Below are 13,322 nucleotides of genomic sequence, written 5' to 3' on the forward strand. Positions count from 1 at the left end.
CGAAATTTGCTGCAGACCCGATGGTCAAATGGCCAACCCTTGCACTGTAGAGGTTATTTATGATCAGAAATGAACATAGCTCAATATCACCTGTCTATTGGTGATATATTAAAAACTGTAGGCACGAGGCAGCAATATCGAAGGACTATTGCAGTATCAAGGACTGAGTATTATTTCACTCTGTGTTTGACTTGGTGTAATGTCAGTTAGTCGCTCCGATATTTGATCTTCCTTCTCAGTCAGTCCCTTGGGACCGAGGGTGACTGCATTGTATTCTGGTTCAGCAGGCTCGGAGATGGCTGACAGGCTTAGTGTGTGATTTGGAGACTCTGCCACCCGCAGGACAGGTGGTGCTTGAAGGATCAGGCAGGTGAGTGGCTGAGAGGTTTTTACTCTCTCCCCGACGCCTCGGGTTCACCTCTGCGCTTATCACACAGTCTCCTGATACGTTTGGTACCTTCTCCATTTTGGTCAGTCGCAAAGCCAGAGACCTCCCTGAGTTGGCGGAGGAGGTGTTCCCTCTGGGTCACTGTCCCGCGTGGACTTTCCACGTTCTCCTCGCGTCTGCGCGTGGGTCTCACCCCCACAACCCAAAGATGTGGCCACACCCCTTAATTGGAGAAATGATTTGGGTACTCTAAATTTACTTTAAGGGGCAATTTAGCGCAGCCAATCCACCCACCCTGCACATCTTTGGGTTGTGGGGGTGAAACCCACGCAGACACGAGGAGAACGTGCAAACTCCACACGGACAGTGACCCAGAGCCGGGATCGAACCTGGGACCTCGGCGCCGTGAAGCAGTGCTAACCACTGCGCCGCCCATTTGGGTCCATCTCAATGACGGGGAACCTCTCCAGCCCCGCCCTGGATAGCTGCTGACCGACAGTCACATCGTGGCATCATTGCCCCTCGCCCTGAGAAATGATCAATGTCTTGAATTGAAACAAGTGAGAAGCTTGTCACTCCCAAAGGGTCGATTCCCCCGACCGCAAAGGTGCGGAGGCGCCCTCTTTAACCCGGGCAGGACCCCTTTAAGTGGCAGGACGTGCCCCAGTGAGCTGGGCCCTGTCTTTGGTTGGTGTGAGAGGGAAAAGGGCGGGATTAAGTAAGAGAGACTCATTTAGACCCAAGTGTGATTTGCACAGAGCCGCAAAGTGGTGGAGCACAGAAGCCAACACGGAGTAAATCCCGCGGGAGGGAGAAGGAAGACTTTTTTAAAAAACAGGTTTGTAACTTGAGTGGGAGCGAATCGGTTTCGAGACAAATTATTCAATTGCAAAACAACAAAAAAAAAGCTTTGCTAATGCGATTCGAAGTTAAGTTGCACCATCCTGTGGCCGTGGTTTCCAGAATGGTAGAATTTACTTTGCCCTTGAGAGTAAACTTTCCATAAACTTTCCCCCCCCCTTCCTCTGCTCTCTATTTCTCCCTCCCTTCCTTTTAATCATTTTCTCCATCCCCCTCTTCTTTCTGGCTCTCTCCCTCCATTGAGCTGGTTTCGCCGTGTTGCTAGGAGCCCGTCGCCGGGACAACTCCCAGAGCCGCAGTTATTCATTAACTAATGTTTGTTTTCTTGTGCCCTGGGAAGAAACTCAGCCTGTTCACCGAGTGGGGTGGGGGGAAGGAAATTGGAACTGGCACCGCCGCCGTCGCTCCGCGTTTACATCGGGAAGAATTGGAAACAGGAATCAATCTTCATTCAAATACCCCTGACCTCCAACAACCGAAAAACAGTCAATCAGTCAGGAGCCAAATCCAACTCAAAATCTCTCAGCGGGAAAGACATTTGTCCTTATATCTGGAAAATACAACGGTGAAATTAATCCCGGGCTCAGCACAGAGATTAATCCCGGGATCCTCACAGAGATTAATCCCGGAATCCTCAGAGATTAATCCGGGAATCCTCACACAGATTAATCCCGGAATCCTCACACAGATTAATCCCGGAATCCTCACACAGATTAATCCCGAAATCCTCACAGAGATTAATCCCGGAATCCTCACACAGATTAATCCCGGGATCCTCACAGAGATTAATCCTGGGATCCTCACAGAGATTAATCCCGGGATCCACACAGAGATTAATCCCGGAATCCTCAGAGATTAATCCCGGGATCAGCACAGAGATTAATCCCGGAATAGTCACACAGATTAATCCTGGAATTCTCACAGAGATTAATCCCGGGATCCTCACAGAGATTAATCCCGGAATCCTCAGAGATTAATCCCGGAATCCTCACACAGATTAATCCCGGAATCCTCACACAGATTAATCCCGGAATCCGCACACAGATTAATCCCGAAATCCTCACAGAGATTAATCCCGGAATCCTCACACAGATTAATCCTGGAATCCTCACATATTAATCCCGGAATCCTCACTGAGATTAATCCCGGAATCCCCACAGAGATTAATCCCGGAATCCTCACACAGATTAATCCCGGAATCCTCACAGAAATTAATCCCGGAATCCTCACACAGATTAATCCCAGAATCCTCACTGAGATTAATCCCAGAATCCCCACACAGATTAATCCAGGAATCCTCACAGAAATTAATCCCGGAATCCTCACAGAGATTAATCCCGGAATTCTCACAGATATTAATCCCGGGATCCTCACAGATATTAATCCTGGAATCCTCACAGAGATGAATCCCGGGATCCTCACAGAGATTCATCCCGGAATCCTCACAGAGATTAATCCCAGAATCCTCACAGAGATTAATCCCAGAATTCTCACAGAGGTTAATCCGGAATTCTCACAGAGATTAATCCCGGAATCCTCACAGAGATTAATCCCGGAATACGCACAGAGGTTAATCCAGGAATCCTCACAGAGATTAATCCCGGAATTCTCTCAGAGATTCATCCCGGAATCCTCACAGAGATAAATCCTGGAATCCTCACAGAGATTAATCCCGGAATCCTCACTGAGATTAATCCTGGAATCCTCACAGAGATTAATCCCGGAATCCTCACTGAGATTAATCCCGGAATCCTCACAAAATTAATCCCGGGGTCCACACAGAGATTAATCCTGGAATCCTCACAGTGATTAATCCCAGAATCCTCACAGAGATTAATCCCGGAATTCTCTCAGAGATGAATCCAGGGGCCCACACGGTAAAATTAATCTGGTAAATCCGATGACCATAGTGATAGATTTGAACTGGGCAAGGTCTGCATCTTCTCCCAACACTGTTCTGTTGCCTGTATTAGAAAATGACTGCACTATAATATACTCTGGGACATCGCGGCTCCGTCCTGCTTCTTAACAGGATCTCCGAGCTGGAACAGAATTTACAATATTCTTGTAAAGATCAAAATCAATGAAAATGAATGAGCTCTTGAAAAAATAATTTTAAAATATTGTGCTGTGCTTTGGAAATGTAACTTTGCAAAATAGGCTAACGGGTGTTGAACACTGCTCCTGTGACTTGTTTCAATTCCGCGTTATCTTGGAGCGTAATGCTCGGCTCGTCAGACTCCTTCCTTCCCCTCTCCTGCTTCCTTGTTTTAATTCCTGCCATTACCTCCTCCAGGTTGAGGCGACAGGGTCGCAGAATCCCGATGAAGAAACTCCTCGTCACTCCAGTTGACTGGCTGGTGCGGGACGAGGTGCAGTGTTGTCTCACTTTGTTCCAATATTGCACTCGTCCCGGCCTCCCAGTCTGCTCGATTTGCCCGCAGCGAGGCAGGAGTTGAGACCAGCTGTGCCCCCCTGGCGTATCGAGGGCGTCCTTCCGTTCCAAGGTCGGGAGGGCTGTAATATGCATTGAGTTCTTTCCTTACAAGCGTCCCGGAATTGGTGACGCGGGCCAGAGAAACACCCACCGACCCGGCATACAGGTTTAAGCCCGGTCTGCACGTGGCCAATCTGTGTTCCCTCCTCCCCCCTCCACCCCTCTCCCCCCCCCCAATCTGTGGGTGAATGCTGTCACGGTTTGGTCACGGCGAGGGACAAAAGAAGTGAAAAGCAAATGACCGCGACTGCTCGAACCCGAAAGGAAACCGGAAAATGCTGGAGTCCCCAGAAAGCCGGACAGCACCCGTGGGGCGAGCTAACGTTTTGAGTCTGGATGGCTCTCTGTCAAAGCAGAGTGAGTGTATGCGAGGAATCGGAGAATAACAACTGTTCCAGACCTTTAACCGCACAGTAGTACCATTTCCTGGACTTGCAGTCTGAGATTCAGTACTGACAACAACTTATATGTATTTTTTCTTTTATACATTCGGAGGACCCAATTGTTTATTTTTGGGAAATTAAAATTTTTTTTTTAGCGTACCCAATTATTGTTTTTTCCAATGAAGGGGCAATTTAGCGCGGCCAATCCACCTACCCTGCACATCTTTGGGTTGTGGGGGTGAAACCCACGCAGACACGGGGAGAATGTGCAAACTCCACACGGACAGTGACCCAGAGCCGGGATCGAACCCAGGACCTCGGCGCCGTGAGGCAGCAGTGCTAACCCACTGCGCCACCGTGCCGCCCCGAGAACCATTTTCAGTGTCCATCAGATGGTGCCCAGAGAGGGAGTTAGGTGGTCAGCGGCTGTGAGAGCAGGGTCAAGGGAATCAAGCCAGCGGGTCGGGGGTTTCACGGACAAGGTGAGCTTCGGAGAGACCTTAAGTGGAGACAGGAGAGAGGCTGGAGGAGGAGGAGGAGGCTTGGGCTAAGGCTGACTGAGGTGCATTAATGCGTGCACAGCGCCAAGGCATCGAGAAGGGGAGGGACATGACCGATGTGCTAATACCTGCTGCTCGCCCTACTTAGAAAATCAAAAACTGTAAATGAAAGATGTCTGGCTGGAGCGAGTGAAACAGTGACAGGCAAGAGCTGCTTACCCCAGAGAGGCTGATACAGAGGACGTGGTCTGGCACAAAGACGGTGGGCCAATGTGAGGGGAGGAACCCTGTCAATCTGGTACCTCTGACGTGAGGGAGGGGTAGAGAAAGAAAACATCTATTCGGAAACCATGCAAAATCATTCAGGCGCAATAACAAACTGACCCTTTGCAGTAACTCCTTGGGAGGATGAGGGGGGGGGGGGGGGGGCAGGAATGTGGGGTTGACGTTACAACCAGATCAGCCCTGATCTTCCTCAATGGCATAGCCGTCTCAAAGATGTGCGGCCTGGGTGGAGTGGTCACCCTCAATTGCCCCATGTCCAAAAGTTAGGTAGGGTTGCTGGGTGGGCTGCACGGTGGTTAGCACTGCTGCTTCACAGCGCCAGGGTCCCGGGTTCGAATCCCGGCTCGGGTCACTGTCTGTGCGGAGTCTGCACGTCCTCCCCGTGTCTGCGTGGGTTTCCTCCGGGTGCTCCGGCTTCCTCCCACAAGTCCCGAAAGACGTGCTGTTAGGTGGATTGGACATTCTGAATTCTCCCGGTGTGTACCCGAACAGGCGCCGGAGTGTGGCGACTAGGGGCTTTTCACAGTAACTTCATTGCAGTGTTAATGTAAGCCTACTCGTGACAATAATGAAGATTATTATTATTAAACCCCCCCCCAACTCTTCACAGTCACTCCTTGTAATTCCCAACCCCCCTGGAGTGACCCAGGGACAATGTTTACTTTGACATTAACACTCCCGGACAGTTTTATTATGTTCTTTTCTATTTTTTTATTTTTTTTTGGGGGGTGTGTGGAGTTTTTAAAAATTCTCTCTCGTTGCGATCGGGCCCAATTCACTCGTTCTGGAAATGTCCGACAGTGTCTCCCAAGGCCGCTCTGCGGTGCGAACATCCTCAACGCCCTCACAGGCCAAGTTGCAGCAACTTCCGGAACGGTTCAAAGTCGTCGGGAATTGTGTCTGTGAGAGAAGCGCAGAGGAAAGATCAGTGAGTGGAAGTATCAGGCACGTCTCTATCCCCTTCCTTTTGCCAGTTAATAGTGCGCCCCTGGGTTACTGGCGGTACGATGCTCTACTCACCGTTACACCTGTAGCGTAGGTTGGACCAAATAATGTTCTCTTGGGAGAAGCAGAAGGCACCAAGGCGGCCTCCTCGCATCGTCGTGTCGATTGTGACGCCCGAGTCGGCCACAAGATGAGGTCCTTCGTACAGTTTAACTCTGAGAGGGAACAAAGAAACTGCTTTTTAATTGAGGGAAATATTCCTCCCGGCCCCCAAGCGTTTTGGAAGCCCGTTAAGATGGCGCAGTCGTGAAACTGCTGTCTGCACCCAACCAGGTGCCATCAGCCACGTGGGCAGTCTCCAGAGATCTGGAAATGCCCAGCAGGTCAGTCACCTGCAAGGTGGGTTCTGCCCGTTTAGCTGTGTAACCTTTCAACCTGACCCCCTTCCCTTCGGACAGACACCCCTCGCTGTGAAGACAATGCTGCATCTCAGATCGGCGGTTTATTAAGTTCAGTGTACAGGTCGGAGGGCAGCAGAGTAATCAGATATTCATCCCACTGGATGGCTTCACTAACATGGCGAAGGAGCGCGATGACGCGTAAATTAGAGCAGAAACGGGAGTGTTCGGGGGCGTTAGGAAGGGGCGGGGTGGGGCGGGGCGGACCAGGATCACAAGATTAAACCGGGGAAAGGGCAGGGTGGTGGGGATGACGAGGTGCCCTTCAGACAAACAATAGGCTGAATAACCTCCTCCATTCTATAATTCATACAATCCCTACATTCGGCCCATCGAGTCTGCTAAGCCAAACCGTAGCCGACCTGCGAAAGAGGACCCATATCGAGGCCCGCTCCCCGCCCTATCCCCGGAACCACACCCAACCTGCACAACCCGAGACACTAAGGAGCAATGTAGCACGGCCAATCCAGCTAACCCGCACGTCTTTGGACTGTGGGAGGAAATCGGAGCACCCGGAGGAAACCCACGCAGACACGGGGAGAACGTGCAGACTCCGCACAGAGATATTCGCCTCCGATATGGGGGAATCACATTCTCGAGCAGTATACACTGGCCAGAAGAGAGACCCATTCACACTCAGTACCAAATACTGGGCGGCACGGTAGCACAGTGGTTAGCACTGTTGCTTCACAGCTCCAGGGTTCGGTTCACGGCTCGGGTCACTGTCTGTGCGGAGTCTGCACGTCCTCCCCGTGTCTGCGTGGGTTTCCTCCGGGTGCTCCGGTTTCCTCCCACAAGTCCCGAAAGACGTGCTGTTGGGTGAATTGAACATTCTGAATTCTCCCTCTGTGTACCCGAACAGGCGCCAGGATGCGGTGATCAGGGAATTTTCACAGTAACGTCATTGCAGTGTTAATGTGAAGCCTACTTGTGACAATAAAGATGATTAAATCTCTCAACCAGTCGACATTGAAAGCTCAGCTCAGTACTGTCTCTTGCACGGGGTGTGTGTGTGTGTGTGTGTGTGTGTGTGTGTGTGTGTGTGTGGCTACCTTTCAACCTGGAAGTGGTTCTCTCTCTCCCTCTCACTGGTTCTCTCCCTCTTGCTGTGCCCCTGTCTCCTCGCTGTGTCCCTGTCTCCTCGCTGTGTCTCTGTCTCCTCGCTGTGTCTCTGTCTCCTCGCTGTGCCCCTGTCTCCTCGCTGTGTCTCTGTCTCCTCGCTGTGTCTCTGTCTCCTCGCTGTGTCTCTGTCTCCTCGCTGTGACTCTGTCTCCTCGCTGTGTCTCTGTCTCCTCGCTGTGTCTCTGTCTCCTCGCTGTGTCTCTGTCTCCTCGCTGTGTCTCTGTCTCCTCGCTGTGTCCCTGTCTCCTCGCTGTGTCCCTGTCTCCTCGCTGTGTCTCTGTCTCCTCGCTGTGTCCCTGTCTCCTCGCTGTGTCCCTGTCTCCTCGCTGTGCCCCTGTCTCCTCGCTGTGTCCCTGTCTCCTCGCTGTGTCTCTGTCTCCTCGCTGTGCCCCTGTCTCCTCGCTGTGTCCCTGTCTCCTCGCTGTGCCCCTGTCTCCTCGCTGTGTCCCTGTCTCCTCGCTGTGCCCCTGTCTCCTCGCTGTGTCCCTGTCTCCTCGCTGTGTCTCTGTCTCCTCGCTGTGTCTCTGTCTCCTCGCTGTGTCTCTGTCTCCTCGCTGTGTCCCTGTCTCCTCGCTGTGTCTCTGTCTCCTCGCTGTGTCTCTGTCTCCTCGCTGTGTCCCTGTCTCCTCCCTGTGTCCCTGTCTCCTCGCTGTGTCTCTGTCTCCTCGCTGTGTCTCTGTCTCCTCGCTGTGCCCCTGTCTCCTCGCTGTGTCTCTGTCTCCTCGCTGTGTCCCTGTCTCCTCGCTGTGTCTCTGTCTCCTCGCTGTGTCCCTGTCTCCTCGCTGTGTCCCTGTCTCCTCGCTGTGTCCCTGTCTCCTCGCTGTGTCCCTGTCTCCTCGCTGTGTCCCTGTCTCCTCGCTGTGTCCCTGTCTCCTCGCTGTGTCTCTGTCTCCTCGCTGTGTCTCTGTCTCCTCGCTGTGTCCCTGTCTCCTCGCTGTGTCCCTGTCTCCTCGCTGTGTCCCTGTCTCCTCGCTGTGCCCCTGTCTCCTCGCTGTGTCTCTGTCTCCTCGCTGTGTCTCTGTCTCCTCGCTGTGTCTCTGCCTCCTCGCTGTGTCTCTGTCTCCTCGCTGTGTCCCTGTCTCCTCGCTGTGTCTCTGTCTCCTCGCTGTGTCTCTGTCTCCTCGCTGTGTCCCTGTCTCCTCGCTGTGTCCCTGTCTCCTCGCTGTGTCTCTGTCTCCTCGCTGTGTCCCTGTCTCCTCGCTGTGTCCCTGTCTCCTCGCTGTGTCCCTGTCTCCTCGCTGTGTCCCTGTCTCCTCGCTGTGCCCCTGTCTCCTCGCTGTGTCCCTGTCTCCTCGCTGTGTCCCTGTCTCCTCGCTGTGTCCCTGTCTCCTCGCTGTGTCCCTGTCTCCTCGCTGTGTCTCTGTCTCCTCGCTGTGCCTCTGTCTCCTCGCTGTGTCCCTGTCTCCTCGCTGTGTCCCTGTCTCCTCGCTGTGTCTCTGTCTCCTCGCTCTGTCTCTGTCTCCTCGCTGTGTCTGTCTCCTCGCTGTGTCTCTGTCTCCTCGCTCTGTCTCTGTCTCCTCGCTGTGTCCCTGTCTCCGCGCTGTGTCTCTGTCTCCTCGCTGTGTCTCTGTCTCCTCGCTGTGTCCCTGTCTCCTCGCTGTGTCCCTGTCTCCTCGCTCTGTCTCTGTCTCCTCGCTGTGTCTCTGTCTCCTCGCTGTGTCCCTGTCTCCTCGCTGTGTCCCTGTCTCCTCGCTGTGTCTCTGACTCCTCGCTGTGTCTCTGTCTCCTCGCTGTGCCCCTGTCTCCTCGCTGTGCCCCTGTCTCCTCGCTGTGTCTCTGTCTCCTCGCTGTGCCCCTGTCTCCTCGCTGTGTCCCTGTCTCCTCGCTGTGTCTCTGTCTCCTCGCTGTGTCCCTGTCTCCTCGCTCTGTCTCTGTCTCCTCGCTGTGTCCCTGTCTCCTCGCTGTGTCCCTGTCTCCTCGCTGTGTCCCTGTCTCCTCGCTGTGTCCCTGTCTCCTCGCTGTGTCCCTGTCTCCTCGCTGTGTCTCTGTCTCCTCGCTGTGTCCCTGTCTCCTCGCTGTGTCTCTGTCTCCTCGCTCTGTCTCTCTCTCCTCGCTGTGTCTCTGTCTCCTCGCTGTATCCCTGTCTCCTCGCTGTGTCTCTGTCTCCTCGCTGTGTCCCTGTCTCCTCGCTGTGTCTCTGTCTCCTCGCTGTGTCCCTGTCTCCTCGCTGTGTCCCTGTCTCCTCGCTGTGTCCCTGTCTCCTCGCTGTGTCCCTGTCTCCTCGCTGTGTCCCTGTCTCCTCGCTGTGTCCCTGTCTCCTCGCTGTGTCCCTGTCTCCTCGCTGTGTCTCTGTCTCCTCGCTGTGTCCCTGTCTCCTCGCTGTGTCTCTGTCTCCTCGCTGTGCCTCTGTCTCCTCGCTGTGTCTCTGTCTCCTCGCTCTGTCTCTGTCTCCTCGCTGTGTCCCTGTCTCCTCGCTGTGCCCCTGTCTCCTCGCTGTGTCTCTGTCTCCTCGCTGTGCCCCTGTCTCCTCGCTGTGTCTGTCTCCTCGCTGTGTCTCTGTCTCCTCGCTGTGTCTGTCTCCTCGCTGTGTCTCTGTCTCCTCGCTGTGTCTCTGTCTCCTCGCTGTGTCCCTGTCTCCTCGCTGTGTCTCTGTCTCCTCGCTGTGCCCCTGTCTCCTCGCTGTGTCTCTGTCTCCTCGCTGTGTCTCTGTCTCCTCGCTGTGGCCCTGTCTCCTCGCTGTGCCCCTGTCTCCTCGCTGTGCCCCTGTCTCCTCGCTGTGCCCCTGTCTCCTCGCTGTGTCCCTGTCTCCTCGCTGTGCCCCTGTCTCCTCGCTGTGTCTCTGTCTCCTCGCTGTGTCCCTGTCTCCTCGCTGTGTCCCTGTCTCCTCGCTGTGTCCCTGTCTCCTCGCTGTGTCTCTGTCTCCTCGCTGTGTCTCTGTCTCCTCGCTGTGTCTCTGTCTCCTCGCTGTGTCTCTGTCTCCTCGCTGTGTCCCTGTCTCCTCGCTGTGCCCCTGTCTCCTCGCTGTGCCCCTGTCTCCTCGCTGTGTCTCTGTCTCCTCGCTGTGTCTCTGTCTCCTCGCTGTGGCCCTGTCTCCTCGCTGTGCCCCTGTCTCCTCGCTGTGCCCCTGTCTCCTCGCTGTGCCCCTGTCTCCTCGCTGTGCCCCTGTCTCCTCGCTGTGTCCCTGTCTCCTCGCTGTGCCCCTGTCTCCTCGCTGTGTCTCTGTCTCCTCGCTGTGTCCCTGTCTCCTCGCTGTGTCCCTGTCTCCTCGCTGTGTCCCTGTCTCCTCGCTGTGCCCCTGTCTCCTCGCTGTGCCTCTGTCTCCTCGCTGTGTCCCTGTCTCCTCGCTGTGCCCCTGTCTCCTCGCTGTGTCTCTGTCTCCTCGCTGTGTCCCTGTCTCCTCGCTGTGTCCCTGTCTCCTCGCTGTGTCTCTGTCTCCTCGCTGTGCCCCTGTCTCCTCGCTGTGTCCCTGTCTCCTCGCTGTGTCCCTGTCTCCTCGCTGTGTCCCTGTCTCCTCGCTGTGTCCCTGTCTCCTCGCTGTGTCTCTGTCTCCTCGCTGTGTCTCTGTCTCCTCGCTGTGCCCCTGTCTCCTCGCTGTGTCTCTGTCTCCTCGCTGTGTCTCTGTCTCCTCGCTGTGTCCCTGTCTCCTCGCTGTGTCCCTGTCTCCTCGCTGTGCCCCTGTCTCCTCGCTGTGTCCCTGTCTCCTCGCTGTGTCCCTGTCTCCTCGCTGTGTCCCTGTCTCCTCGCTGTGTCCCTGTCTCCTCGCTGTGCCCCTGTCTCCTCGCTGTGCCCCTGTCTCCTCGCTGTGCCTCTGTATATAATGGATGGAGTGAAGCTGAGAAAGGGAGGTGGAGCTGCGGAGAGCTGGGATCGTGCTGGTCGGATGAGTGCAGTTCCCGGATTACAAACAGTAACTTGAGCCCCTCAGCCTCCGCCTGGAGATTTACCTGACAATGGGGGGGGGAGCTGTTGCCGTGGGAAAGGAACTGCGTAACCAGAGGGGGGGGGGGTGGGGGGGGGGTTGTGTGTTTATCTGGAGGACGCGTTCAGCAATCACCAGAATGACAAAAACACCACCCCTCCCGCCAGCGAGAACGGGGGCTGCTTCTGGCCCCCAGGGAAAGAGAGCATCGGCCAATTTCACTCAACCTTCAAACCATCCACGGTTTTCATAGATTCTTTAACAGGAAAATTCAAACCTGTCGCAGGCTGGCCAACGCACAAGGTGATCGGCTCTTTATGAAATTAAGTAAGGGACGCTTCATGTTTGGCTGGGGGTGGTGGTGGGGGGGGGGGGGGGTACGTGTGACATTCCTGGTGACCACACCTCCCCCTGGTGGCTGGCAGCCGCAGTGCAAATGCCGACAAAAATAGACAAGAGGCGACCGCTCGCCCAGCCTCTCGCTTCTAGAACCCCCCCCCCCCCTTGAGAGGCACGGCGGCGCAGTGGTTAGCACCGCTGCCTCACGGCGCCGAGGACCCGGGGTCGACCCCAGGTCACTGTCCGTGTGGAGTTTGCACATTCTCCCCGTGTCCGCGTGGGTCTCACCCCCACAACTCAAAGATCACTGAATTTATAATAATCTTTATTATTGTCACGAGTAGGCTCACATTAACGCTGCTGTGAAGTTAGTGTGAAAATCCCCTCGTCGCCACATTCCGGCGCCTGTTCGGGTGCACGGAGTGAGAATTCAGAATGTCCAATTCACCTAACAAGCACGTCTTTCGGGACTTGTGGGAGGAAACCTGAGCACCCGGAGGAAACCCACGCAGACACGGGGGAGAACGTGCAGACTCCGCACGGACAGTGACCCAAGCCGGGAATCGAACCCGGGACCCTGGAGCTGTGAAGCAGCAGTGCTAACCACTGTGCCATGGTGCCGCACCTATTGTGCAGGGTAGGTGGATTGGCCCCTTCAGTGGGGAAGAAAATATTCTTAAGTTTATGGAAGAGAAAATAAGTGACATTGAAACAAAAGTCTCTAGTTCGTGACGGCCGTCTTCTCCAATTGGGCGCCTAATAGGGTTTGTCAACTCTGGGTGGATATCACAACTGTTACCTTCTACTGACACCCCCTCCCAGATTCCTGCCATTACGTGCCCAACATTATTGTTGAATTATTAATTCAGGAGTCTGTTTCTGCAGCGAGGAGGGGTGATATCTTGGAATGGTCTTCGAATGAGGTTTTGTGAGTAGAGCTTCGGAATAAAAAAGGGGCAGTCACATTGCTGGGGGTCTATTATAGACCCCCAGTCAGCAGAATTAGAGGAGCAGATATGGAGGCAATTCACGGAGGTAATTGAATTATATTAGGGGACTTTAGCTTTCCCAATGTCAATTGGGATAGTCACACTGTAAAGTGTTTAGAGGGAGTAGATTTCTTGAAATGTATTCAAGAGAGCTTTTTAGGTCAACATGTTGAAGGTCTAACAAGGGATGGTCGGTGCTGGACGTGGTCAGAGCATAGAACATACAGCGCAGAAGGAGGCCATTTGGCCCATCGAGTCTGCACCGACCCACATTAAGCCCTCACTTCCACCCTATCCCCGTAACCCAATAAACCCTCCTAACCTTTTTGGACACTAAGGGCAATTTATCGCGGCCAATCCACCTAACCTGCACGTCTTTGGACTGTGGGAGGAAACCGGAGCACCCGGAGGAAACCCACGCAGACACGAGGAGAAAGTGCAGACTCCGCACAGACAGTGACCCAGCGGGGAATCGAACCTGGGACCCTGGCGCTGTGAAGCCACAGTGCTAGCCACTTGTGCTACCGTGCTGGGGAACAAAGCTGGACAGGTGTTTGAGGTAGCAGCGGGGGAGCATTTTAGTGATAGCGATCACAACAAAGTACGTTTTAAATTTGTCATGGAAAAGGAAAAAGATGTTTGGGAAAAAAAGGGTTGTGGATGAGGGAAAGGCTGATTTTATTAAAATAAGGCAGG

General features: G+C 54.2%; 1 protein-coding gene and 1 long non-coding RNA gene across 3 annotated transcripts in view; one reads left to right on the forward strand and one right to left on the reverse strand.

Moving 5' to 3' along the window:
* Positions 1–1,120: 1,120 nt before the first annotated feature.
* LOC140403081 (uncharacterized) lies at positions 1,121–4,288 on the forward strand. Its single transcript, XR_011938247.1, has 2 exons — positions 1,121–1,226; positions 3,546–4,288. It is a non-coding gene; the product is annotated as an uncharacterized lncRNA (long non-coding RNA).
* A 1,314-nt stretch (positions 4,289–5,602) lies between these two features.
* LOC140403034 (thrombospondin-3-like) overlaps positions 5,603–13,322 on the reverse strand; it is a 99,866-nt gene continuing 92,146 nt past the window's right edge. For both annotated transcript variants that reach the window (XM_072490713.1, XM_072490712.1), the window contains exons 22-23: positions 5,935–6,074; positions 5,603–5,814 (exon numbers count right to left, since the gene is read on the reverse strand). In XM_072490713.1, coding sequence (XP_072346814.1) covers positions 5,759–5,814; positions 5,935–6,074 — 196 coding nt within the window. In that variant the 3' untranslated portion in view covers positions 5,603–5,758. The remainder of the gene's footprint in view (positions 5,815–5,934; positions 6,075–13,322) is intronic.

This window comes from Scyliorhinus torazame, chromosome 26 (genome assembly GCF_047496885.1).
Source record: "Scyliorhinus torazame isolate Kashiwa2021f chromosome 26, sScyTor2.1, whole genome shotgun sequence".
Classification (NCBI taxonomy): domain Eukaryota; kingdom Metazoa; phylum Chordata; class Chondrichthyes; order Carcharhiniformes; family Scyliorhinidae; genus Scyliorhinus; species Scyliorhinus torazame.